This window comes from Caenorhabditis elegans, chromosome IV, assembly GCF_000002985.6.
Source record: "Caenorhabditis elegans chromosome IV".
Taxonomy (NCBI): Eukaryota; Metazoa; Nematoda; class Chromadorea; order Rhabditida; family Rhabditidae; genus Caenorhabditis; species Caenorhabditis elegans.
The window spans coordinates 14,901,043-14,918,819 of NC_003282.8; the positions used below are offsets into that span (position 1 = coordinate 14,901,043).

At 28.7% G+C, this 17,777-nt stretch overlaps 1 protein-coding gene and 79 non-coding genes across 80 annotated transcripts; 42 read left to right on the forward strand and 38 right to left on the reverse strand.

Annotated features, from left to right (window-relative positions):
• The first annotated feature begins 90 nt into the window (after positions 1–90).
• Positions 91–111, forward strand: 21ur-3092. Its single transcript, NR_061103.1, has one exon.
• A 192-nt stretch (positions 112–303) lies between these two features.
• 21ur-8778 lies at positions 304–324 on the forward strand. The gene has a single exon (NR_061104.1).
• 21ur-14147 lies at positions 306–326 on the forward strand. The gene has a single exon (NR_061105.1).
• On the forward strand, positions 307–327 carry 21ur-2069. Its single transcript, NR_061106.1, has one exon.
• A 210-nt stretch (positions 328–537) lies between these two features.
• Positions 538–558, forward strand: 21ur-11349. Its single transcript, NR_061107.1, has one exon.
• 21ur-10887 lies at positions 542–562 on the reverse strand. Its single transcript, NR_061108.1, has one exon.
• A 471-nt stretch (positions 563–1,033) lies between these two features.
• Positions 1,034–1,054, forward strand: 21ur-1482. Its single transcript, NR_061109.1, has one exon.
• 21ur-13513 lies at positions 1,035–1,055 on the forward strand. The gene has a single exon (NR_061110.1).
• Positions 1,056–1,166: 111 nt separating this feature from the next.
• Positions 1,167–1,187, forward strand: 21ur-14508. Its single transcript, NR_061111.1, has one exon.
• Positions 1,188–1,489: 302 nt separating this feature from the next.
• On the reverse strand, positions 1,490–1,510 carry 21ur-7093. Its single transcript, NR_061112.1, has one exon.
• Positions 1,511–1,819: 309 nt separating this feature from the next.
• Positions 1,820–1,840, forward strand: 21ur-454. Its single transcript, NR_061113.1, has one exon.
• A 138-nt stretch (positions 1,841–1,978) lies between these two features.
• 21ur-8191 lies at positions 1,979–1,999 on the forward strand. Its single transcript, NR_061114.1, has one exon.
• An 842-nt stretch (positions 2,000–2,841) lies between these two features.
• 21ur-3745 lies at positions 2,842–2,862 on the forward strand. Its single transcript, NR_061115.1, has one exon.
• A 300-nt stretch (positions 2,863–3,162) lies between these two features.
• 21ur-2559 lies at positions 3,163–3,183 on the forward strand. Its single transcript, NR_061116.1, has one exon.
• Positions 3,184–3,228: 45 nt separating this feature from the next.
• On the forward strand, positions 3,229–3,249 carry 21ur-5015. The gene has a single exon (NR_061117.1).
• Positions 3,250–3,320: 71 nt separating this feature from the next.
• On the forward strand, positions 3,321–3,341 carry 21ur-4098. Its single transcript, NR_061118.1, has one exon.
• A 119-nt stretch (positions 3,342–3,460) lies between these two features.
• Positions 3,461–3,481, forward strand: 21ur-5100. The gene has a single exon (NR_061119.1).
• A 134-nt stretch (positions 3,482–3,615) lies between these two features.
• Positions 3,616–3,636, forward strand: 21ur-5216. Its single transcript, NR_061120.1, has one exon.
• Positions 3,637–3,860: 224 nt separating this feature from the next.
• 21ur-3146 lies at positions 3,861–3,881 on the reverse strand. The gene has a single exon (NR_061121.1).
• Positions 3,882–3,935: 54 nt separating this feature from the next.
• pnc-2 (nicotinamidase) lies at positions 3,936–8,647 on the reverse strand. The gene is made up of 8 exons (NM_001383250.1): positions 8,352–8,647; positions 8,022–8,153; positions 7,115–7,345; positions 6,617–6,679; positions 5,554–5,642; positions 4,788–4,928; positions 4,518–4,641; positions 3,936–4,072 (listed from the first exon to the last, which is right to left on the reverse strand). The coding sequence occupies exons 1-8, from the start codon at positions 8,469–8,471 to the stop codon at positions 4,022–4,024; spliced, it is 951 nt and encodes a 316-aa protein (NP_001370171.1). The 5' UTR covers positions 8,472–8,647; the 3' UTR covers positions 3,936–4,021.
• 21ur-9373 lies at positions 4,127–4,147 on the reverse strand. Its single transcript, NR_061122.1, has one exon.
• Positions 4,226–4,246, forward strand: 21ur-10743. Its single transcript, NR_061123.1, has one exon.
• On the forward strand, positions 4,753–4,773 carry 21ur-8674. Its single transcript, NR_061124.1, has one exon.
• 21ur-9264 lies at positions 4,971–4,991 on the reverse strand. Its single transcript, NR_061125.1, has one exon.
• Positions 5,119–5,139, forward strand: 21ur-4284. Its single transcript, NR_061126.1, has one exon.
• On the forward strand, positions 5,122–5,142 carry 21ur-455. The gene has a single exon (NR_061127.1).
• 21ur-8765 lies at positions 5,464–5,484 on the reverse strand. The gene has a single exon (NR_061128.1).
• Positions 5,640–5,660, reverse strand: 21ur-355. Its single transcript, NR_061129.1, has one exon.
• On the forward strand, positions 6,114–6,134 carry 21ur-2826. Its single transcript, NR_061130.1, has one exon.
• 21ur-2032 lies at positions 6,117–6,137 on the forward strand. Its single transcript, NR_061131.1, has one exon.
• 21ur-11812 lies at positions 6,240–6,260 on the forward strand. The gene has a single exon (NR_061132.1).
• On the forward strand, positions 6,524–6,544 carry 21ur-2265. Its single transcript, NR_061133.1, has one exon.
• On the forward strand, positions 6,526–6,546 carry 21ur-14012. The gene has a single exon (NR_061134.1).
• On the forward strand, positions 6,527–6,547 carry 21ur-9420. The gene has a single exon (NR_061135.1).
• On the forward strand, positions 6,578–6,598 carry 21ur-14303. Its single transcript, NR_061136.1, has one exon.
• Positions 6,579–6,599, forward strand: 21ur-4984. Its single transcript, NR_061137.1, has one exon.
• Positions 6,828–6,953, forward strand: Y57G11C.1137. Its single transcript, NR_061138.1, has one exon. It is a non-coding gene; the product is annotated as an Unclassified non-coding RNA Y57G11C.1137 (non-coding RNA).
• Positions 6,845–7,013, reverse strand: Y57G11C.1138. Its single transcript, NR_061139.1, has one exon. It is a non-coding gene; the product is annotated as an Unclassified non-coding RNA Y57G11C.1138 (non-coding RNA).
• 21ur-440 lies at positions 7,021–7,041 on the reverse strand. The gene has a single exon (NR_061140.1).
• Positions 7,483–7,503, forward strand: 21ur-2506. The gene has a single exon (NR_061141.1).
• On the reverse strand, positions 7,501–7,521 carry 21ur-358. The gene has a single exon (NR_061142.1).
• 21ur-2453 lies at positions 7,706–7,726 on the reverse strand. Its single transcript, NR_061143.1, has one exon.
• 21ur-2642 lies at positions 7,709–7,729 on the reverse strand. The gene has a single exon (NR_061144.1).
• 21ur-3207 lies at positions 7,792–7,812 on the reverse strand. The gene has a single exon (NR_061145.1).
• 21ur-7651 lies at positions 8,200–8,220 on the reverse strand. Its single transcript, NR_061146.1, has one exon.
• On the forward strand, positions 8,357–8,377 carry 21ur-15537. Its single transcript, NR_061147.1, has one exon.
• Positions 8,648–8,772: 125 nt separating the features above from the next.
• Positions 8,773–8,793, reverse strand: 21ur-1633. The gene has a single exon (NR_061148.1).
• A 523-nt stretch (positions 8,794–9,316) lies between these two features.
• Positions 9,317–9,337, reverse strand: 21ur-11127. Its single transcript, NR_061149.1, has one exon.
• A 188-nt stretch (positions 9,338–9,525) lies between these two features.
• Positions 9,526–9,546, reverse strand: 21ur-5453. The gene has a single exon (NR_061150.1).
• Positions 9,547–10,742: 1,196 nt separating this feature from the next.
• Positions 10,743–10,763, reverse strand: 21ur-7253. The gene has a single exon (NR_061151.1).
• On the reverse strand, positions 10,746–10,766 carry 21ur-28. Its single transcript, NR_061152.1, has one exon.
• A 1,673-nt stretch (positions 10,767–12,439) lies between these two features.
• On the reverse strand, positions 12,440–12,460 carry 21ur-10958. The gene has a single exon (NR_061153.1).
• 21ur-5095 lies at positions 12,441–12,461 on the reverse strand. Its single transcript, NR_061154.1, has one exon.
• A 374-nt stretch (positions 12,462–12,835) lies between these two features.
• Positions 12,836–12,856, reverse strand: 21ur-3762. The gene has a single exon (NR_061155.1).
• Positions 12,857–12,959: 103 nt separating this feature from the next.
• 21ur-1522 lies at positions 12,960–12,980 on the reverse strand. The gene has a single exon (NR_061156.1).
• A 269-nt stretch (positions 12,981–13,249) lies between these two features.
• On the reverse strand, positions 13,250–13,270 carry 21ur-4587. Its single transcript, NR_061157.1, has one exon.
• Positions 13,271–13,343: 73 nt separating this feature from the next.
• Positions 13,344–13,364, reverse strand: 21ur-10343. The gene has a single exon (NR_061158.1).
• Positions 13,365–13,623: 259 nt separating this feature from the next.
• 21ur-5805 lies at positions 13,624–13,644 on the reverse strand. The gene has a single exon (NR_061159.1).
• A 421-nt stretch (positions 13,645–14,065) lies between these two features.
• Positions 14,066–14,086, forward strand: 21ur-11715. Its single transcript, NR_061160.1, has one exon.
• Positions 14,069–14,089, forward strand: 21ur-5301. Its single transcript, NR_061161.1, has one exon.
• A 96-nt stretch (positions 14,090–14,185) lies between these two features.
• Positions 14,186–14,206, forward strand: 21ur-14942. Its single transcript, NR_061162.1, has one exon.
• A 93-nt stretch (positions 14,207–14,299) lies between these two features.
• Positions 14,300–14,320, forward strand: 21ur-15287. The gene has a single exon (NR_061163.1).
• A 171-nt stretch (positions 14,321–14,491) lies between these two features.
• On the forward strand, positions 14,492–14,512 carry 21ur-1904. Its single transcript, NR_061164.1, has one exon.
• 21ur-1275 lies at positions 14,495–14,515 on the forward strand. Its single transcript, NR_061165.1, has one exon.
• Positions 14,516–14,545: 30 nt separating this feature from the next.
• On the reverse strand, positions 14,546–14,566 carry 21ur-3859. The gene has a single exon (NR_061166.1).
• 21ur-11404 lies at positions 14,547–14,567 on the reverse strand. Its single transcript, NR_061167.1, has one exon.
• 21ur-1915 lies at positions 14,549–14,569 on the reverse strand. Its single transcript, NR_061168.1, has one exon.
• Positions 14,550–14,570, reverse strand: 21ur-9430. The gene has a single exon (NR_061169.1).
• Positions 14,571–14,748: 178 nt separating this feature from the next.
• Positions 14,749–14,769, forward strand: 21ur-1638. Its single transcript, NR_061170.1, has one exon.
• Positions 14,770–15,472: 703 nt separating this feature from the next.
• 21ur-5719 lies at positions 15,473–15,493 on the reverse strand. Its single transcript, NR_061171.1, has one exon.
• Positions 15,474–15,494, reverse strand: 21ur-10075. The gene has a single exon (NR_061172.1).
• Positions 15,495–16,008: 514 nt separating this feature from the next.
• 21ur-2770 lies at positions 16,009–16,029 on the reverse strand. Its single transcript, NR_061173.1, has one exon.
• Positions 16,010–16,030, reverse strand: 21ur-14615. The gene has a single exon (NR_061174.1).
• 21ur-13499 lies at positions 16,012–16,032 on the reverse strand. Its single transcript, NR_061175.1, has one exon.
• A 264-nt stretch (positions 16,033–16,296) lies between these two features.
• Positions 16,297–16,317, forward strand: 21ur-1104. The gene has a single exon (NR_061176.1).
• Positions 16,318–16,456: 139 nt separating this feature from the next.
• On the reverse strand, positions 16,457–16,477 carry 21ur-3012. The gene has a single exon (NR_061177.1).
• 21ur-3535 lies at positions 16,458–16,478 on the reverse strand. The gene has a single exon (NR_061178.1).
• Positions 16,479–17,042: 564 nt separating this feature from the next.
• On the forward strand, positions 17,043–17,063 carry 21ur-4322. Its single transcript, NR_061179.1, has one exon.
• A 651-nt stretch (positions 17,064–17,714) lies between these two features.
• 21ur-12766 lies at positions 17,715–17,735 on the forward strand. Its single transcript, NR_061180.1, has one exon.
• On the forward strand, positions 17,716–17,736 carry 21ur-1846. The gene has a single exon (NR_061181.1).
• The last annotated feature ends 41 nt before the right edge of the window (positions 17,737–17,777 follow it).

The window sequence follows — 17,777 nt, forward strand, 5'->3', positions numbered from 1 at the left end:
CTTCAAACTTTAAAAAAAATCCAATCTGAAGAATAATTGTTTCATTGTTTTAAAGACACCATAAATGATCTGTGAAAAATATGAAAGTGGTGAAGAAGATGGAAAGTGAATTTTGAAAGCGCCAATCCGCTCAAACTTTTTTTCCATTAAAATTCAGAAATATTTGAATCAAATCATTCTTTGAAAAACTAGCATAGTTTTTAGCACAACAGAAATAACTTGATTGTTTTTTGTTTGTTTTATTTTATCTACTGGTGTATGTTTCACCTACATTTTATGAATACTATAATATACGTTTGAAACTATTGTGTTCGTAACTGAATTGAGACATGGTTAAACCAAATTCCAAATTTTTGAAAAATGTATTAAGCCTCATGCATATTTTTTTCCAAAAATTAAATTCGGTATCAACCTAATTGAAATTTTAAATCGGGCAAGTCTACTTTCATATCCAATGTATTGCTTGATTATCCGAATTTATTTTATATTCTGTTCCAGGTGCTTGTTTTTACATAATTTTCACTATTAAATGAACACTTTGAAAAACGAATCAAAGAAGAAAATAATTTATATGGAAATAGAAGACTAACTAGACATATTGAAACAGTTAAAACATTAAATTCTATAAAAAATTGTGACATTTCAAAGTGTTAGGGCAACGTCGTCAAATATGTTGAGCAATACGCATTTTCTGAATTTTTCGTTACCGTAATACTACAGTCCCAGTATCCTTTCAATTAAAAGTTCCCTTATTTGTGCACAACATGGCAAATGCTACGTTGCCGTGAACAATCTAATTTCCGGTCAGAAAACTAGTGTATTAAATTTTGCCACGAATCAGTAAAATTTTAATTTCTAACTAAAAATTACGTTTGTTTCTACAGAAATTTAAGCGAGAAAACAACATTTTTAGGTCAACTTTTTAGTTTTAAAAACAAAAAGGCGTTGTTTGTGTATAATACTGATTTGAGTTACTCAAAAAATTTTATGTTTCAAGAGTTAGCCTAATAGATCTCTGCGACGTTCTAACCGATTATGATGTTGTTCATTTGCACTTTTTTGCACTTCAATTCGATTTCGGCGGAGAAACGAGTTGAAAATGTAATGTTTAAGATTTTTAACGTCTCAAACTGAACATAATTTTTATTATCACTTTTTTATTGTGTTTATATGGAACATCGAAAAAAATCGGAAATAAAAGGTTACATCATCAAAACATTGGATCGCAAATTTTCACAATATTTTTTTTATCTTCGAGAAATCCAAGAAACTCATTTGGCAAAACTTTTCGCTTGTTTGAAGATTTGTAAATTTAAGATTACACAAATCAAGAGAGTTACTCAATTAGGTCTCTGGCGGAACTCTCGCAGACAGTGCTGGGACTTTTTTTGGTATTATGAGACCAAAAAAACAAAAAAAAACACCTCATTTTCTGTATTTCAAATACTTTTCATATTTTACAAAAATCTTTTAGCAAAATGTGGGTTTAATGGTAAACATTGGTTAAACATTGGAATATTAAAGCATGTATGGTTGATAATAACATTGTGAAACAGTATTAATTTTAGAACTAAAAAAAATAGTTCAGAACTCAATTTTTCAAGACGATTAAATTAGTGGATAACCCGCGTTAAAGTTTTAAGGTTCTGAAAAAGATTGTATATTTTCAAAGTTAAAAAGATTTTTTGTAAGTATCGAATTTCAAAAACTATGTAGTAGGTTGGAACTTTTCAATACTTTTTTCAGGTTAAAAAATTGATTTAAAAATAATTTGCTGTTTCAAATTCATTGTATTTGCCGGATGTCTTTGAGAGGCTACTAACTGTTGTTTTGCTAGACACCTAACATTTTTTTAACCTCGTGATCAATTTTTGGATGATATAAACAGCTTGAGAACCACTTGAGAAACATTTCAAATTAGAAAAAAAATTACTGTTTCAATTATTCGATAAAAGATTTGTGTGAAATATAGAAATAATTTGAACACCATACAATCTTTAGGAAAAATTCAGGCAAGTTCAATGCAAAAATTTTGTCAAATTTGTTGAATTTGCCGCACGCTCTAGTACAAGATGTCATGTTAGTCCCGATGCCTTGCCATTGAGCTGTATGAAGATGTTTATCTACGTATAGTGCGATTTAAATCTGTTACTTGATACATACATAGGTGACGTATAGTCTTTCCTCTTTGCTCTGTGTTCCTCCCCTTTTTTTGTGTTATTCTAGTCTCAATACCTTGCCGATGAGAGGCAGAGAAAATTAAAAAGACTGTTGGTTGCTATGTGCCAAGTGACAGATATATTAGGGTTGTATATTTACGTGCCTGTTCAATTGATTGCTTTGAAAGTACAAATGTTTTATAACTGGTTACAGTTGAGCGGTATAAAGATGCTTATCTATATTTGTTACTTGGTACACTGGAGACGTACAGTCTTTCCGCTTTGTACTGTGTTCCTCCCTCTTTCTGTGTGTCCGTGCCTTGCCGCTGGGCGGCAGTGCAAATTGGAAAGACTGCATGTTGCTATGTGCCAAGTTACAGATATAGTTTGCACTGAAAATAAACATCTTTATACCTCTTAGCGGCAAGACATTTGAACATTCTAGTAATCTATAGTGCAATCTATATCTGTAACTTGGTACATTGCAACCATTTGCAATCAGCCAAATTTGCCGCTTGCCGAGCACGGCAAATGTTGAGATTTGCCGCACACCCCTGTTTGAAACCTCTTGATTAATTTCTGGGGTATATAAATAAGCTGCAGAAAAATTTCAAATCGGGAAACATTTTATTTTGACTGCTTCGATTTTGCGATAAATTATCTGAGTGAAATATAGCAATGATGGCTCTCCATTCGAGGGTAAATTTGACGTTTAGGAAAGAACCAACTCTAAATAATGCACCATGCAATGTTTTTTGGGAAAATTGCTGTCAGGTCAAACAATTTTTTTTCGATAAATTCACATGTTATCTTTTCCTTTACAATTGTATGAAGCTGTTGAAGTAGAATTATGTTTGAATCATGCTATTTATTTCTAAAGGTTATATCTTTAAAATATTGGACTATCAGTTTCAGGGATTCTTCCTCGTTCATTTTTTAAAATCTACATGCTCTTGAATGTTTCAATACTACAAAATAGGTTCAAAATGATTCGGCCAACCGGTATATTTTCACGGTTATTTGCAGTTTCAAGTTCGCAACATAAAAGCCTGATGAAACAGTGAGTTATTGTAGTACACACACCATAGAAAATTAAATCGTTGTAAAACTGAAATTTGTTTTTAAACATTTATTTCTTCCAAATATCAAATTTCTTATTAATATGATCGACTATAATAGGATTTTTAAAAATTTTCCCACGAAAAAATCTGGATATAGTTTTAAAAGTGACTTAATTTGAAAACACAACTAAATTGCTGTTTCAAATTAACTGTATTGCCTGACTACTACTGCGTATCTACTCTCCGAAAATATTCCGCATTTTTGAAACCACTTGATTAATTTCTGGGGGATATAAATAAGCTTGAAATCCACTTCAGAAAAATTTCAAATTGAAAACATGGGTTTTTACTGTTTCTGTTATGCGATAAATTATCTGAGTGAAAAGAAAAAATATTAAAGTGAATTTCAATGCATTTAGAGATTTTAAATTTGAAGTTTGGAGCAAAAAAAAACGAAATAATGCACCATACAATGTTTTGAGAAAATTCGGCCTAACTCAAACGTTACAAATTTTTTCCCTATAAATTAACATGTTAACTTTCCATTAAATATTCTATCAAACCATTAATTGAGCGATACTACAAAAATATTTTCAAAATTATTTGATCGGCATAATGTTGAACGAATCTAACAAAATTATCAAAATCATTGCACATGAAATTAAAAAATCATTGCACATCAAATTAACTAAACATATCGAAACAGTTAAAAAAATTAAATTAAATAATAACAGTTCATTATGGTATTACAATGTTTCAAAAGTCGAGAAGTTTAAGGGCAAAAAAATGAAAAAAGATAAATCATTTCTTTCCGTGAAGTTCGCTTTGGGCTTGATGAACCAGAAGACGAATCTGAAAAATAATTTATATTTCAAAAATTTGGAAAAAATCAGAGAAAATTGTAATTGTTACACAGGATTCAGAAAAGCCTAGAGTCTAAAAGATTAAAAATTAGTTTACTGTTACAAACAGTGTTATTATTTTCATAATTTTTGAGAATTTCAATATTTCCTTTCTGGCCTTTCTGATCTATAACCTTTCTGATCCAATATTGATGACAAATTTCACATATTTATCCCGTAATTTTTCTCGCTCTTAAAACAAAATTGTATCGCCCGACATCTACCAGGCTCCTCTAATATTTTGTTTATTTTTGTAAGTCTATATCTCATCAAGCTGTCTGTATATTTGTAGGTTTGAATTGTATTTTTGTTTATATCATAATTAAGCGAATTTTGCCAAGTTTGAATAGAAAAAGCTGATCCCGTTAAATGTGTCGGGTGCTTTTCCAACTCACCCATTCAATTGGAAAAGCTTCTCGTCTCGATATCAACTGAGCCATCTCGTCATCAATGATAGCGACGCCCCTTTTCTGGAACATCTTGTTAGCTTCATCCATTTTCAGAGAGGAAAGACCTTTGCTGGAAAACAATATTTTCATTATTAAATCAAAAACTTTTTTTCAGTCTTAGAAAATTTTTTTTCACTGTTTCAAAAATTTCATAAAAAATTTTGTTCGCTATGAAAGTCATTCGGAACACTGTTCCAAAATAAATCCGAAAACTACCTTCCACTTTTAACGATACACGTCAAAAATCCATGTTTCGATGCGTCTTTTAAAGTGTGCATTACACAAATATCATAAGCCAATCCGCACCCAATTACTGCATTTATGTCGTTTTTACGGAGAAGCATTTCCAATTCAGATCTGGAATTGGGAACGGGACATAACAATATTTTGTTCGATATTATAAAAAAATTTCCGAAGGAACTAACATTTATAAAAATTTTGAACTTTCAAAGAAATATTGAAAATGTATTCGGTTTCTGAATTTTTTGTTTAGTTTATTCAACAGTTTCAACTTGTTCATAAAAGTTTCCGATTCTGTGTATATTATTGATACAATAACGTGTTTTTATCTTTAAAATCTTTATACCAACTTGGCTTCCCTTGTTAGATATTTTTCAAGTTTTTCAAGTTTTTTGATCAAAAATAAATACTTAACCTCGTTTTACTATTTTTAAAAATAAAAAATTCGACTCACATTGTAGCTGCAGCAGCGGAACCCTGCCTGAGTTTGTGAAAAAACCCGAAACTTTGTCATTGTTTACCTCGGTTGTTAGTTTTAATTTTTTCACAAAGAAAAGAGGTTATTAATTAAAAAAAAATTGTCCAAATTATAAGAAAAATGTGAGACGGGGTTGAGCGTGTTTTACCATTTTTTGTAGGATTTACAAACATTAAGCTTCAAATTGTAGCCAGAATAAATTTTGAAATGCTCAATTTTTAAAACTAATTCTTGATACAGTTAATAGCCGCCAAAAAAACTGACTGTTTTATTCCACAATTATCGCTGAAAGCACTGTATGCATCTACGTAGACATCGGCTCCTTTTTTGATGTAATGGGCTCCATCAATTCTCTGAATTTTTACTGTTGAATAAATGAATTTACACATGATTTTTAAGCGGAGTGGTAGAAACAGAAAATTTTATTTTTATATTTAGAAAATTTATTAAAACTTAAAAATTATTTTCAATTTCCTACATTAATGACTGATTTTTTACAAATATGAATTGGTCATTCCATTTCATTTTTGTTGTAGTTCAATTTAAAACTAATCCGTAAAAGTATTTTTTTTGAATAACTAATTTACAGTTTTAATGAGAATTAACACAAAAAAATCAAAACAAATAAGTGTACTTTTTCTTCATGGATACGGTTTTTGGAAACATAAACATTGAGTTAAACTAAAACTTGAACTTATTCGGAATTTTGGAAAAAAGAAACCATTTTATGTCAATCCACTAAAAAATTTTAAAAAAAGTTTAATCAGTTGAGTTTTATCATGTTTCATATTCATCACAAATTTTAAAACAAAAAGAAACCTGGTTAATTAATTCATTGATGTTGGTTTTCTTTCATATGCAAGAATTGAATTGAATTGATTTTGTGAATTTTCAAGAAATTATTGCTGTTTCATGTTTAGGATTAACGGCACACCATATGTTTGATTGGATTTTTTTGAATTTAATATTGCATTCAATTTTTTAAGAAATAAAAGCCAAGCATTTTAGGATATTTCCAAACTGAAAAGTATTCTAGTAAAAATCAAGTTACTGGAAAAAAATGAAGCGCAGATTTGATTTGATGAAAATATAAATTTTGTATAATCCGAAAATATTTTATGAAATAAGGTTCAAACCAAAAAATTCAGATGAACATTTAAACATTTTAAAGAGAATTTTAAAAAAAATCCTGTTTCAGTTTTCCCGTATTTTGTTTTGGAAAAAAGTTGAGCAATATTTCGGCAATGTTTCGAAAAGTCCATATTTCAATTTATGTCTAACTAAACTATTCTTGCGAGTTATTTTTCTATATTTAAGGATAACTAACCTGAAGTCCCAAATGCAATTGAGATCCCCATCCACCTTGAATGCAATGACTTGGGTACAAAACCTGAAAAGGAGAATATATAAAAATGAAAATAATAGCTCTGTACTTTTCAATGCTGCATTTCAAAAATTCCTTCTTATATTCACCCATTATTCTCTCTTTGAAACTTATGAAACTTTCGAAAATCTTCTACACTGTTCTAGAAACAGGCAATTGCACCGGACATCTCACGGATTTTAATTGTTTTTGTGGGGATGGTGGGAACACAAATAATGCCGGTTGCTGCCAAGCAATATAACTAAAATTTTCGAGGAAAGAATTTTAGTTTCTTGCTCAGCTACAATAAGCGTTGATTTTCCAAAGTTCAGAAGTTTTAAGTAATAAAAAAAATGTATTTCTTCATCTCCTGAAGTTTGTCTAAGTTAACAATTTTTACAGTTTCACCTCTTATATGAATTTTAACTGAAACGGCAAAAATATTTTCCTCTTTCTTATTACCTGAATAGTCGAAACAGGCTTCACAAATCGAACAATATCAAATGGTCTCAACTTCCGACTTTTATCCTCTGGAGCCAACTCCCTATCCGGATTCCGAGCATGTTCAAAAAATGAAATATGATTTGATGGATGCCAGTCTTGAGTATAGACTATCATATTCCAATTGAGATTTTCCAAAAGATTATTGACATGAGGAAGAGCTTCCAGTGGATCTTGCTCCGCGTCTCCTTCCTGGAATATGGAAATGAAAGTTTTAAAGTTTAGAAAAAATGAAATATGAATTTGTGAAAATTTGAGAACTGCAATTAAAATGTTTATTCTGTTTCTATTTCATTTCAGCATATTATTATCCATAAATTCCAACTTGATAAAGTATGTGCCAAAAATCGCATTGATTGAGTTTACTAATATTATGAAAAATTTCTAATAAGATTCATGTAGTCAGTGATACAGTAAATAAATAATAAGTGATACATAAGTGATACAGAATTGAAATTTATTGTTTTAACTAGAAAATATTTTTCAAAATTCTGAAAATTCCATGCTTTGGCTAATAATAGCTAACAATTAATTTAAAACTCAAAGAAAATAACCATTGCACAAAGTGGCTTATTAATAAACACTCAAAATTTTTTGTTAATCTAAAAAGTTTCTGAAACGGTAGAAATTTCTGATAAGTGATACATACTGCACAACGAATACAATTACTGCTTTTCAAAAATTTGAATGTTTTAGATGAAACAGTAATTTTTTTTTCAAATTGCAAATAAATCTAAAGCAGGAGAAAGTTGAAAATAACTCATTGAATGTCTTGAAAACGATCATTGTGGAAGTGACCGACATCTAGCGGGTTGTTCACAAATTGAAAAACCCGGTTGATGTCGGACAACAAATAACTTAAACTCACCTTAATACTCAAACTTCCAGTCACAAAATCATTTTGAAAATCAACAACGAGAAGAGAAGTTCTCAAAGTTGTGAATGGTTTGAGTACGACTCGGGTAAAGAGCTCTTGAGTGTCCTCGTTCCATGTCTTGTTCTGAATTTTTGAAGAAAAAAACTTGAAAATTGTGGGACTAGCATTAAAAACGTGGGAAACAAAACCAGTACTTCTAAATGTTTTGAAATTTTTATCATATGTATTTGAAACAATAATTTTAATTTTATTTTTGGTGTTTTTTTTTAACTTTTTAATGACTGTTAAAACTACTGCTCAAATTTTTATCAATTAACTAACCTCAATAAAATCATCCAACAACCGATCCAACTCGGGAATTAAGTCAATCTCATTGACCAACGAAATCAGTTCATTTTTCATTTTCTCCCGAATATCTTGCTCATTTTGCACGACACCCATTATGCTCCGCGACGCTTGCGCCGCTAGTGACAAGGTATGTACTAGACGGAAAATTTTCGAATTTTTCGGAGAATTTCGATAGCAGAATAAGTCGGAAATTGTTGAAGGTTGTGGAAAGGGTGTCGAATGGGAAATTGGTGACTTATTGGGTTTCCGGTCGGCGGTTGAGATTTCCTGAGTTTTCAATGAATTTGAAAAATTTCAATTTCTAAATGGTTCACTGAATTCCATGTGACGTACTTTGAAGGTATGGAAATTGGAATTTTTAGTGGGAAAATGCTAAGGGATTGGGTTTATTTCTGGAACAGGAAAAATTGCTATAGTGACGTTTTGTGCATTGAAAACTTTATATAAAGTAGTTGAAACAGCCTGTATTTTATTTTCGAAAAAACGAGAAAACTGGAATATTTCTTCAAATTTGAAATAAGTTTGAAACATTCATGTTTGAAAATTATTTTCCATTTTCATAGAAATTATATGAACTTTCTGCCAATATATGTTCGACAGCAGTTTTTTTGCTTTTTTTTGGCTTCTATAGAAATTATTTTTTGTTTTTTTTTATTCATAATATTGTTGAGAAGCATCATACAAATCAAAAATGTTTAAAATTTTGAAGTTTGGCCCAAAATACAAAACTGAAGATTTTATAAAAAAGAGTCAGTACAGTTTTTTCCAAAAGTGTATCATTTCTGTGTCATAAAATATGTCATTTTGTAGAGAATTTTAATAAATTTGAGAAATTTCAATTTCTAAATGATTCACTGAATCCCATTTGACGTACTTTGAAGGTATGGAAATTGTAATTTTTAGTGGGAAAATGCTAAGGGATTTGGTTTATTTCTGGACAATTAAATGTGGTGAAAAGATTGAAATGACGTTTTGTGAAAATCTTATATAAAATAGTTGAAACAGAGCCTGCTTTTTTTTTTTCTTCGGTAATTGTGTATAATACCCCCGCCACTTTAAAAATTAATTTTTTAAACTTATAAATGTCAAAATAAATACAAATGTTAATATTGGTGAAATAGCGACTTATTTCTTTACTTTATTTTTTTTAATTCAAAAGCTTCACCCAGTGTTTTTAAAGAATATTTTGGTTTTAAAATGAATAGATGAATCCGAACAATTTTTTTTTTGGAAAATGCAGAAATAGACAAAGCTAATATAAAACGAGTATCCATAGAAATTTAGGTTTTATCACGACAAATGTGTCAATAAAAGCTATTTCTTATTTTCACTGGCTCACAAATTATATGAATTCTTCTAAAAAACGGGAAACATCTTACAAGGAAAGGAAGTCAATCTAGTATCGGACTTTAAATTGAGACGTATGTCATTTGAAAGCTTATGTTTAGACTAGATCACCACAAAAATTTCAGCGGCGGAACTCAACTCTGAACCCCTGAAATCGCCATCTGAAAGTGCTCCAGTGCATTTTTTCGCTGGCTTCTATGTCAAGTAAATGGCCTTAAAAGGGGTTCTGAGAGATTAGAAATTGTTTTTGGGGGTTTTTAGGGTCTAACAAACAATGTGGGAGCTTTTTGGAATTTTTTATTTTTTTGAAAAAAATCTGAAATTTTTTCGATCAAAATTCATAAATTTTCGACACAAAATTTTTGGTCAAAAAATTTTTTTTTGAAAAAATTCCAAAACTATTTTTTTGTATCCGGGCATGCAAAAAGCTACATATTTCTTCGAATTGAGCATTGTTACAAAATTTTACAATTTTTTACAAAGGGCCCGATTGCAGTTTTTAAAAATTGAAGAAAAAAAAATTATTCCCACTGAAAGAATCGAACACGAGACCTTTATTTCATTATTCCAAGCGTTTACCATTCGGCCATCAACCGTTGTTTTTTATTGTTTTCAATGTTTGTAATCATTTTATAAAGATTGAAAATCATTTTTTGTATAAGTAAAATGAATAAGTACGAAATAGTATTGAAAACTAGGAGGGCGCAGAGAAAAATTTTCAGATGGCGATTTCAGGGGTTCAGAGTTGAGTTCCGCCGCTGAAATTTTTGTGGTGATCTAGTCTAAACATAAGCTTTCAAATGACATACGTCTCAATTTAAAGTTCGATACTAGATTGACTTCCTTTCCTTGTTAGAAATGAAATGCACTGAAAATGTAAAAAAAATTCTAAAACTGGTAGTTGATCACAATTGTTAAAACGTTCAAAGATCCAGTTAAGTTTTTCTCTGAAATTAAGGCAAAATGAACAAAACTGCTAATAGTAATTATTTTACGAATTTGTATAATTTTCTTTATTTGAGAACAACAATCGTCGAATTAGTGTTTTTAAAGAAAGTTTCGGATTTAAAATAACTAGATGAAACAGAACAATTTTTTTCTTAGGAGAGGGAGTATTCTGGTGATTTATCATGGAAATTTAGGTTTTTGCACAATAAAATACACTGAAAATATATTTGTTTAATTCTAAAATTGGACATTAATCACGATTATTAAAACATTCAAATATGAATCATATCAGTTGTTTCTGAAATTAATAAAAAATAAATAATATATGATTTACAAAGAAAATATGGCAAAATAGTATTTTTCGTCCAGTTGTGACAGTTTTATAATGGATTTTTTTTGCTTTTTTTTTCACGCAAATCGTTTACAGAATTTGCGAAAATTGTCAAACATGCATTTTATTTGAACATATCATTGTTGAAATTAAGTGCATTAAAATATTATTTTAACAATCCAAAGTTAGTAGTCAATCAGGATTGTTGAAACATTCAAGAATGATCAGTTTTTCTGAATTTCCTTTTCTGAAAATGAACAAAATTGATTTACAGAGAAAATATGCCAACATAAAATTTCTTGTCCAGTTGTGACAGATTTTTAATGGATTTAAATGCTTTTTTTTCCTAGAAATGTTTACAAAATTTGCAAAAATTTTCAAACCTGCTTTTTATTTCAGATGGAAAGAAGTCAAATTAAAATGTTGAAAATCAAACCGAACAGGATCAATCTTGGTTTTAAAAAAAGTTGATGAAACCGAACAATTTTTTTTGGAAAATGCAGAAAAAAAACTACTGGGCAAAAATTAGTATTCTTCAGGTAGCTTTTTGTGAAAATTTTGTTTTTAGCACAACAAAGGTACCTCTAAAAGTTTTCCTAGTTTGCACAATGCACACAAATTGTCTAAATTATTCGAAAAAATGTGTACATATCATAGTTGAAATTATGTGCATTAAAATATTATTTTAAAAATCCAAAATTAGTAGTTAATCAGGATTGTTAATCATTCAAGAATGATCCTTTTTTTTCTGAAATTTCAGAAAAATGAAGAAAATATGGTTTACAAAGAAAATGTGCCAAAACAGTCAAATTTTTGTCCGGTTGTGACAGTTTCTTTATGCCTTTTTTTTGTTTTTCTAGAATAAAAAGTTCAATTTTAAGAATAAATGTTTATTTTATAGCGATTGTCTAGCCTAACTGAAACCGAAATTTTTTTTTCGAAAATGAGGGAAAAAAAAACGAGACTAAGTGTGATATGCTGATTGTTTTTAATGGAAATTCCGGTTTTAGTAAAACAATTTTTGTTTTGAAATTTATTTTCTTAATTTTCATGCACACAAATTGTCTGAAAATGAGTTATGTATTCGAAAAAAAAATGTAGTTTAAACATTAAAAAATTGCTAAATCGTGACTGAAAAATGAATACGATAAGTTTTTTTTTTGAATTTTAGGAATTTGGATAGTTCTTTTTTATTTGAGAACAGAAGAAATGTGCTTTAAAAAAAGTCAAAATTTTGTGTTTTTTAATGGTTTCTAGTGGAGTTTTATGCTTTTCTAGAAACTGGTCAAAATCGTCAATTTTTTCTGAATTAAACATTTTTTTAAACTGTGCTATAAAAGTTTTTCTTAGTTTTCAGCTACAAGTGCACAAATATCTGGAAGAAAATGTATGTGCATTGAAAAAAAAATCTAAATCTAAATGAATAGCTGATCAAAATTGCTGAAAACGTCCAGAAATGGTCGAGTGTCTTTTAAATATTCATAAGAATTAGTTGAAACCGATTTTTTTTTGAAAACATCCCTTTTGAAAATTAATTTCAGTTTTCAAAGAAATTGTCTAAATTATTTGAAAAAAACAATACTTCATAGGAATTCATAGGAATCAGTAGAAATATATAATTTTTTGTTGAAAACCAAAATGCCAAAATTTTTAAATTTTTGTTCAGTTGTTACAGTTTTCCTAGTAAACGAATGCCCATAGACAATTTTAAAAAGACAATTTTCAATTTTCTATAAAACAACGCCTAACATTATTGCAAAACGTGCTTTGTATACTATGCAATATAATTTTTTTAACAGGCATACGTGTCAAACCCGTTTTTTAAAGTTAACAGCTTGTAAATGCAGACTGAACGTTCTCTACAAAAGTCAAAATTTTAAAAGAAGCAGATGAAACCGGAAATCTTTTTTAATTCCCAAATTGTCTACATTATGTGCAATTTTTTTTTTTCATTTTGGAAATGAAATATTACCGGAATATTGGTAAAAGTTGTGCAGTCTTATACAAAGTAGTTGAAACCGGGCACTTTTTTTGCCGAAAATTGAGAAATGTTCCAATTGGGCTATACATCAGCACGGCACATTTCCTTTTGTAAACTTTTTTCCACATTCACGGACAAGTGCACATGAAAATTGTCTGAATTGTTTGAAAAAACATGCTTGATATTTTATGGGAAATAGAGAAAAAAAAATGTTACAGACTGATAGTGAAGAAAACCACAAAAACCGGGATTTAAAACTTTAAAAAACTTATTAGAGAGCAATCATCGATTTTCTTCAAAAGTCACGGTTTTATATGAAGCACTTAAAACCGAGCATTTATTTTTCGAACATACAAAAAAATGCGTGTTGTGTCCAGCATTGTGTGAGGTTATAATAAAAAAATTTCATATATTGGATGAAACGGAAAAAAAATTAAAATTAAAAAAAAACCACGTGCTGTGATAAACGTGAACAGAATATCGAAAATTGGGAGTTCAAAAATTGTAGGCTGAAAACATCGGAAATGGTTCAAATAGAAGGTTTTCTAAAAATTTTCATTTTTTTTCTGCCAAAACAGACTTTTTGAAAAAAAAATCACATTGTGAGGTGGTTGTGAGAAATTTTAAAGAAATAATAGTTTGGTTTAATCTGTGAAAAATTATTTTTTCGTAAATGTTACCGTTTGATATAGAAAAGCTGAAACCGACGAAATATTTGGTTGAAAAAAGGGTCCATTAATTCAAATTGCAGGGTTTGCAATAGTTTTTTTTGTTGGAAATTTAGATTTTCGGATTTAAACAGCATTAAAAAATTTATTAAGAAAAAATAAAAATTTCAAATGAAAAATTGAATTACCGAAAATGTGTTCTAGGAAAAGTTTTGAACATGGAAAAGATGCAAAAAGCAGCATACTTAAAATTGAAGAATATACAACAAAAAATGGGATAAATCGATTTTTTCTGAAAAAAAAACTTATTGAGTTTCCAAGAAGAATATTTTTTTAAAATACTGGGAAAATAATTAATTTTACTTGCACTGTTTCGTTGACTCTAATTATTCTTGTGTGTGCAATTTTTCAGTAGTCTCCTTTCTTTCTAATTCCAGTATTTTTAAAGTCATCAAGTTTACAATATGATTTATTTAACTATTTACAGTTCCAAAATTATTATTTTTAGAATTTACTAAATGTAAAAAAAAAGTCTTGAAAACATGTCGATTTAAAAATTAAAAATTTCATAAAGAAATCCTATTCTGAAAATTTTTAATTCTGTTTCAAATCAATCTTATAATTACTATGGTATTTAATTATTTAGTATAATCAATTTTGTCTAATTTTTGTGAAAAAACATGCATGACGTCACAATTCTTTTTTTCAGCAAAATTCTCAATATTGTTCTTTTGGAAGTTCAATCTTGAACTAAACAGTTGTTTTCTAAAAAATTATTCCAACTTAACAAAAATTGTTTCAAATTGGTGTTAAACGTACTTCTTCTTTTTTTGTTTAATATTCATGTTGTATTTATCTTGATTTGTTTCCTTTAAATTTGTTAAGGTATACTTAAATTGTTGTAATCAAATCAATAAATTTATCCGAAACTCATTTAATAATATGATAGAGGCCAAACAGTTAAATTTTTTAATTGGAAACTCCAATTTTAACTAGAATACTTGGATTTTGCAAGTCAACAATTTTGTAATTTCTATTAAATTTTTATTTCTGTTTCAAATAAATGTTAAATATACTTCTCCACTTCTAGATTGTTACACTTCGACATCTTCGAGTTTGAAAAAGGTTATTTCAAAACAATTGCCTGAATTCATGAAGTGCATGTGTCTGCAAAACTAAAATTATTTAATCAAATTGTTCGTATTGTCATGAAATTTCATAAGATTGGGTATCAAGAACTTTTGTTTTTTTTTCTAATGTCTCGGATATTATGAATGCTCAAATTTTTGTTAATCCGGCTACTCGAAAAATCGATACATTTAACGACATGATCATTATCATTATTTTTCTCATTTTTATCAGGAATTTCTGAAACGGTGTTTTTTTTAAGTTCAATTGAGAATACAATTTCAAAATAAAAATTCTGTTTCACATCAAAATTATTACATTTACGCTTCCCAGCAGCATTGCTCATTCTTTATAGTTTTTGGGTTTTCCACGTCTTCGTCTTCGTCTTCGAAAAATTTGGGATTTTCATATTTTTGATACTTTTTGAAGTTCTTGCTAAAGTTCGAAAGTTTTTTAATAAACTATCACAAAACATAAAACTAGAAATGAAAGGTAATGATCGAATATTTCGAGAACTGCTTAACGTTTTAATTTCTTTTCACTTTTGGAGGAGTTTTTCGGATGGCTACTTTTTTCGAGTTTTCCTGAAAATAAGCTTTTTGAAATGTTACGTCGAAAAACTGGAGAACAACAAAAAGTGCGTGTCTAATCAGCCATTTGAAATTTTTACAAAGAAATGTTAAATAAATTTAGAACTTCAATCGATTTTGTAATATGTTTTAGAAATATCTTCCAGACTAAAGTATTTCATGAAACAATAATTTTCTTAAGTACCCAAATATTTGATTTCATGGTTTTCAATTCCTTGAAATTTTTGAACCGAGGATGATAAATGCGATGATACCGTCTTCGCTGCGAGACCCGTCGTATTTTCAAACATAGTATTTTGATTTTTGCTAATATGGAATAAAAAGACACGAGATTTTATCGGATATTCGAAGGAAAACTGAATGAAACAGTGGAAATTTTAAAAATGCGGGAAAGTTTAAAACCAAATTAGAACCTTCAATAAACAAAATTAGTTGTTTGAACAATAATATTTTGTTGTAATTGGTAGAAAATGAACGGTAATAATCGAATAAACCTTTTTAAAGTTTTGATTTCTTTTCACTTTTGTCGAGTTTTCCTGAAAATTAAACTTTTTTAATGTTTCGTCAAAAAACTAAAGAACAACAAAAAGTGAAATTTTTTTACAAAACAGTTTTTTTAAATATCAAATAAATTCAGAAATTCAGAAGCAGTGACTTAATATGTTTTTGAAATATCTTGCAAACTAAAGTATTTCATGAAACAGTAATTGTATCAAGTACACAATTTTCAATACTTCGCCACTGTCCTTATTTAGAAAAAACCAATTTTTATTCTGAGATACTCATCAAAAAATTAGGAATTCTCTCTCTTTTTAAACATTTTTCCGCTCGAAAATTGGGAAGAAGTTCTTACTACTAGTGCAGAAATAACAAAATTCACTGTTTTTCTTGGTTTTCAATTTCTTGAAGTTTTTGAATAGAATACTGCGTGTTCAGTTGCCACTAAAAAGGAGAACTGGCAAAAGTGATCCTACCGTTTTCGCTGTGAAAGTAATTGAATAATAGCGGAGAATAATTAAACATTGAAATTTAAATCAAGGCAAGCTGCTCGTGTCAAAGAAATTTTTGAAAATAAAACACTGAACACACACGATAGGATACCTCCAATTCAAGACTGGTCAAAGGGTTTCAACTAATAAATTCACTGAAACAGATTTTTTTTAATTTTTTGATTTTTTAAATAACCATTTTGGAAATTTTGATTAATCGAAACATTAAATTTCTAAAATGTCAAAATGTTTCTAAAATTTTAACCGATTATTATCAAACTTTATCGAACCATTAGAAGAGAGGCGATTCGAAATTTCAAATTTTTCATTGTACATGGATAACAGTGTTTTCATTGATAAATAAATAAAAACTTGCTGTTTCAATCAATGTATTAGTGGGTTCTAGTTTTATGTTTTGTGATAGTTTATTAAAAAACTTTCGAACTTTAGCAAGAACTTCAAAAAGTATCAAAAATATGAAAATCCCAAATTTTTCGAAGACGAAGACGAAGACGTGGAAAACCCAAAAACTATAAAGAATGAGCAATGCTGCTGGGAAGCGTAAATGTAATAATTTTGATGTGAAACAGAATTTTTATTTTGAAATTGTATTCTCAATTGAACTTAAAAAAAACACCGTTTCAGAAATTCCTGATAAAAATGAGAAAAATAATGATAATGATCATGTCGTTAAATGTATCGATTTTTCGAGTAGCCGGATTAACAAAAATTTGAGCATTCATAATATCCGAGACATTAGAAAAAAAAACAAAAGTTCTTGATACCCAATCTTATGAAATTTCATGACAATACGAACAATTTGATTAAATAATTTTAGCTTTAATAGTAATATTGCCTATTTCATAATTATCCAAAAAACTTTTTTTTTGTAAAAAAAACTTTTTTGGTTGAAAAATTCTACTGTTTCACATGGTTCTTATACGGATTCAGATTTTCAAAATTCATTTTCATCATTTTATTTTTAATACTGAATATGACAACGAAGAAAAAATAACAAAACTTTGAAAAGTATTCTAATTCCAAATCTGTATATGGCCTCCTCTATGTACGTAAGTGGAGTCAGTCAGCAATCGCCAGTCAATAAAATCGATTAGTTTTTTGCAGCGTTTGTGATGTCGTCTAGTGATGGGGTACCTATTTTGTCATTTATTCCGTTTACTCTTATTGTGTGCAACAGTTTTCCTCCTATTTTTTAGAATATGTTTTAATTCATGAGATTTTCCAATTTTCCGGAGTTTATCAAATTTATCTTGAAAATTTTTTAAAATATGTCATCTGCTTGTTTTCACTGTTTCAAAATTTCTTTATAGTTCAAAATTTTCCAAGGTTTCTATTTCAATTGTTTAATTCAGGCTATATGAGGATTATTCCAAATTTTTTAATGATCTCTGATTGA

Coding starts and splice junctions, on each gene's coding strand:
- pnc-2 (NM_001383250.1), bottom strand. CDS start 8,471: ATGGGTGTCGTGCAAAATGAGCAAGATATTCGGGAGAAAATGAAAAAT. Junction 5,643..6,616: donor AATTGCATTTGGGACTTCAG/GTTAGTTATCCT, acceptor GTAAAAATTCAG/AGAATTGATGGAGCCCATTA. Junction 4,073..4,517: donor AAGCTTTTCCAATTGAATGG/GTGAGTTGGAAA, acceptor ATTATTTTTCAG/ATTCGTCTTCTGGTTCATCA.